Source organism: Octopus bimaculoides, chromosome 23, assembly GCF_001194135.2.
Source record: "Octopus bimaculoides isolate UCB-OBI-ISO-001 chromosome 23, ASM119413v2, whole genome shotgun sequence".
In the NCBI taxonomy this organism is placed as follows: domain Eukaryota; kingdom Metazoa; phylum Mollusca; class Cephalopoda; order Octopoda; family Octopodidae; genus Octopus; species Octopus bimaculoides.
The window spans coordinates 34,093,622-34,098,621 of NC_069003.1; the positions used below are offsets into that span (position 1 = coordinate 34,093,622).

Below are 5,000 nucleotides of genomic sequence, written 5' to 3' on the forward strand. Positions count from 1 at the left end.
ATTGGCCTTCTTTGTGCGTTTGCTGTCTCTTTTGATGTTTTATTGTTAAACCCTTCAGCATTCACATTTCTCTATCAAGCATGGCATATCACCAAAGGTCTTTGTCACCTGGCACTGCCTCGAATTCTAATTTGTGAAAGGAAAAATGTATCATCATCATCATTTAATGTCCACTTTCCATGCTGGCCTGGGGTTAAATGATTTGACTGGAACTGGTAAGCCAATGGGGCTGCACCAGGTTTCAATCTGATTTGGCAAGGTTTCTATGGCTGAATGTAGGGAGTTTGATGTAAGCAGTGTGTAACTGGCACTTATTTTATCGACTCTGAAAGGATGAAAGGTAAAGCCAACATGGGTGGAATTTGAACTCAGAACATAAGAGCGGACAAAATGTCGCTAAGTATTTTGCCTGGTGTGCTAATGATTCTGCCAGCTCACCACCTTCACATAATTCGTTAATATTCTTATTTGTTTCATTTCAGTGACGACGGCGATTACCTGGGAGTTGGCAGTATTTCAGGCAGCATCAGTGTTTACATCTCTTTTAGTCTCCAGGTACCGTAGACCATTCAGTTCTGGTTCAATGTCTGTCTGTGTGTCCTGTGTATGAATTTATAGCAATGTATTGAGGTGTGTGGTGTCTGCATTTATCTCTATTCATCCATCAGTCTATCACTGTGTGTGTGTGTGTGTGTGTGTGTATATAGTGAGAATTTACAAAATAAAGAAGACAGGTGTGTAAACAACAAACAGATATATTAGTTTAATGTTCGGGAAGTGAGAAAGTCTTTTACATTTCAAGCCTATGCTCTTCAGCAGAAAGGAACACAGAAATAAACAGGGAGAAAATAAAACAGGCTTAGTGGCTAGCGATCTATCATTGCGAATGCTCCGGACAGAGGGTCAGACAGGAGAGCTAGAAAGAAGGGGGGAGATATATATATATATATATATATATATATAATAATTTCTTTGCAATAAGATATATATTCATGCTTACACATAGTTTTGTATGATCTTTAAGTAATTATTGTAGTAAGGTTGTGTCTGTGTGTGTGTCTGTCTGTCTGTCTGTCTGTTTGGTTTGCTTGTTTGTTTGTGTGTATTTGTATATGTGTGTGTCAGTTTGCCTGTCTGTGTGTCATTAAACAAATCTTCCAATTCAGTCACCTGTCCCCCTTTATTCCATTGCAGAGATTGTACCACGTCCAAGAATCCCACAGAATATTCATCACTGGCGTTGAATTCTTACCGGTTTCTAAATCAATGCGTGCTGTGACCGGTGCCCACGATTTCCAGCTCCTTAGTATTTCCCCTGACCACATAGTACAGATACACAAACCACATACAGGTCAGTACCTTAAAACTGCTTCTGTTCTTTTTTTTTTCTTTTCCTTTACCATTCTTTCTTGAAATGGGACAGGTGTCTTTCATCAGTTAGCATTTATTAGTTAATTCTGCTTTAAGCGTGCCATATATTTTTTTATTTTTTGGAATTTTCAGAAAATTTTTGCGAGTTTGCAGTATGTATAAAAACATTCATTACACTCTTGGAATGGTTGGCGTCAGGAAAGGCATCCAGCCGTTGAAACCATGCCAAATCAGATTGGAAGTTGGTGCAGCTCTCTGGCTTACCACTTCTAGTCAAGCTGTCTAACCCAGTAGTTCCCAAACTTTTTCAAGCTGCTGCCCACCTCTTGGCACCCAGGCCACATTCCTAGCGCCTCCCCCTCCCCACCACAAATATAGACCACTTCCTGCAGCAAATTCAAAACAGCTGAATTTCACAAATAAAACTTAAACCTAATTAATTAACCTAGTAATATTTCTATTTTTTTTTTCTTTCTATCGTCCCATTTTGGCCACCCCCTTATCATCCCACTTTTCTTCAACCCCGCCCTGGATCTTTCCACTGCCCTTAAGGGGGCAGTACTGTCCACTTTGGGAACCACTGATTTAACCCATGGAAAGCAGACACTAAATGACGAGGATGATGATGATGATAATCATGGTGATATTCTACACATGAAATTCATATGATTATGCAAAACCGCAACAAAAAAGACTTTTGTGTGTGTAATTTAAGGGCTATTTAGCTGTCATTTTTGGCATATCCCATGACCACCTGATACCCTCCTTGTTTCTTTGTCATTCTGACGTATTGATGTTTTCCAACATCTTTCTTCCTTTAACTATATTTAATAATCTATTTGTTGGAATTTAAGCAAAAATTTTGGACTGTCCATATTTTAAACTCTTTGAAAAAAAAAAAATCACAAAATTAAAAACAAATTTTTTTTAACGAAGTGTCAGCACGAAGTGTCAGCACGAAGTGTCAGCACGAAGCGTCAGCACGAAGCAGACTTCCTTCTTGTAATAAATGCTTTCTTATATAAGCAAAACCTCTTCACTTGACCGATGTTATTTGACCTCTTCTGTCTCTTACAGGTTACTACGTACGAATGGAAACTGGACTAGTAATCATCGTATTCGGCACCATTCTGATATTGGCTGCATTAGTGTTGCTGTTGGATCAACTTGGATTGTGAGAAACAATTTTTGATTCAGCACCATCAGTTTTTGCTTTGTTTTTTGTTTTTTCACCAGATTTCTGTTGGCTTTTGTTGTTTTTTTTTAACTACAACACTTGAAAAACAAAACAAAACAAAAAAACAATCAAACAAGCAACCAAAATTTTCTTTCAAAGAAAACTATAAAAAAATTTCTTTTCCTTTTGGAAAATATCACAGAAAAATAATAAACTTGTTTTTGTTTTCTTCTTCTTTAATAATTTTTTTTTTCTTCAATTATTGCTTTTTTTCCCCCACCATTTTTGGAAATAAACCCTGAGAATATTCTTCTTCTAAACATGTGGTGCTTCAAGAAAACTTCACCAATCTTGTAGCAGTATTGTTTTAGTAGAAGGAGAGATTTTTTTAAGAGAATCAAAAAAGCAAGAACTAAAAAATAATTTTAAAAAAGAAGACAAATGACAGGACTTTGGAAATATTCAAAGAGTTCTTGCCTGTCTCCATCTTGAATTATGTGATTAAGAAAGATACAGCTTTCTGTACATTAGTGTTTGTGGATGTGTAATAATGTGTGAGCATGTAAATATGTGTGTGTGCGTTTATAAATATGCACACATACACGTGTGTGTACATACATATGCATACATTCATATTTGCATATATATACATATATAGGGCCTTACAAACATATTACATAAAGAGATACATACATTACACACACACACACACACACACGTATATTTATGCATACACACACACACACACACATATATACAAGTTATTCTCCAAACTAGTCAGCTGTAGCAAGCAGTGTTTAGTAGGATGTATTCAAAGTGCTGTCACGGCCCTCTCCTTCAATCTAGAAGTACAAAAGTCAGCAGGTCAGCTTATTAGATGTATAGTAATGATATACTAAAATTATAATTATCTAGGCCAATTATAACTGCCTCTCCTAAAGAAGTCTCAAACCATTTGGAAAGCACCTCATATATCCATGTAATCCTATAAAGTGTCCATGTATCACTCTCTCACTTCTCCTTATTATTTCTTTTATCACTTTTATACCTCTCCTCTGTCAATTTGGCTCCTTACCATTTCTCTCTCTTTCTCTCTCTCTCTCTCTCTCTCCGTATTCAGTTACTCCTCTTACCACCACCCTTTGTCCATTAGTCATCACTCTTCTACTTCTAGTACTCCCTCATCTATCACCTTCTCTCCTTCCAAGCATTCTCTCCCTCACTACATTACTCATGATGTTTCTATCCAACTTACTTACCAACAACCCTCATGTAACTGTCTAATTCTCCTCCCTCTCTCATTATCTCTCTTCTTTTACTCCCCCCTCTCTCTCTCTCTCGCCTATCATCCACTCACATCTATCCCTCTATTTTTCTTCCTTTTCTCAACCTTCTGTCTCCCTCTCATTCTGCTTTTCTTTCTTCACTCTCTCTTCTATCAAATGACACCAAGACAACCTTCTGCTGTAAGAAAGTAATCAAATGGAGAAATAGAGTTGCTATATTTTTATATCTTCAAGCATTGTATCACTGATTATGATATGTGACTGGTCATAATTTTACTGTTGATTTCGCACCAGCTACTACACTTGTTAATATCTCTGATCCTTCTGATAGGTTAGCTGGAAATGCACAGCCTTTTTGATCCAGAAGGTGTATATAAACCCTAGCGGGTTTGGTGTTGGTAAAAATAACTTGAATGAACCTTTGTGAAAAATTATAACATTATCTGTGACAGAAAGAAGGTTTATTTGCCATGGAATCATATTAGCTATGGTTGTGTGTGTGTGTGTGAAAGTAAGTCATCCTCTAGTCCCAAAATCACAAAACGAACATGACCACATTGCTAAAAAGAATTTCTGCTCATGAAGGCACTATCCAAATATCTCTCTTTGGAGTTTAGGAAAACCCCTGGATTGTGTGTACATTTTAGAAAGAGTCTGTCTACCAAGCAAAGCTTGCAACACCTACTTTCATTCAGATATGGTCCTAGGTTCTTTTGGCAATTTCCAGTTGATTTTGTACAGCACTGCTTCTTTTAATCGCTCTATGTAATTGCCAAATATTGTAATATTGCACCTGTCTTGGATTCTAAAACAGGTTATGTAATGATTCAGTTTCACCTTAAAGGGGCCCTCCATTGTCCTGACCAATTTCATTGGACAACACCACTCCTGCTTTGCAGACCATGGCTTCTATATTGTATTGACCATTCACTGGGCACTCACTGTAAACTGGGGTCGATGTAATTGACAAGTCCCCTCCCTCGAATTTTCATGCCTTGTGCTTATATTAGAAAGGGTTATTGAGGTGGCGAGCTGACAGCTGGAAAAATGCATAGTAGCATTTCACCCATCACTATGTTCTGAGTTCAAATTCTGCCAAAGTTGTAGAAAAGTTTACTGTTATTAGTATTTTCGAAAGTGTAGAAATTCTTCCTTGGTTTAATATT

The 5,000-nt window shown here is 37.1% G+C and overlaps 1 protein-coding gene across 1 annotated transcript in view; it reads left to right on the forward strand.

Moving 5' to 3' along the window:
• LOC106873726 (prolactin regulatory element-binding protein) overlaps positions 1-5,000 on the forward strand; it is a 20,306-nt gene that overhangs the window by 12,574 nt on the left and 2,732 nt on the right. The window contains exons 7-9 of the mRNA XM_052975960.1: positions 483-555; positions 1,195-1,351; positions 2,449-2,545. Coding sequence (XP_052831920.1) covers positions 483-555; positions 1,195-1,351; positions 2,449-2,545 — 327 coding nt within the window. The remainder of the gene's footprint in view (positions 1-482; positions 556-1,194; positions 1,352-2,448; positions 2,546-5,000) is intronic.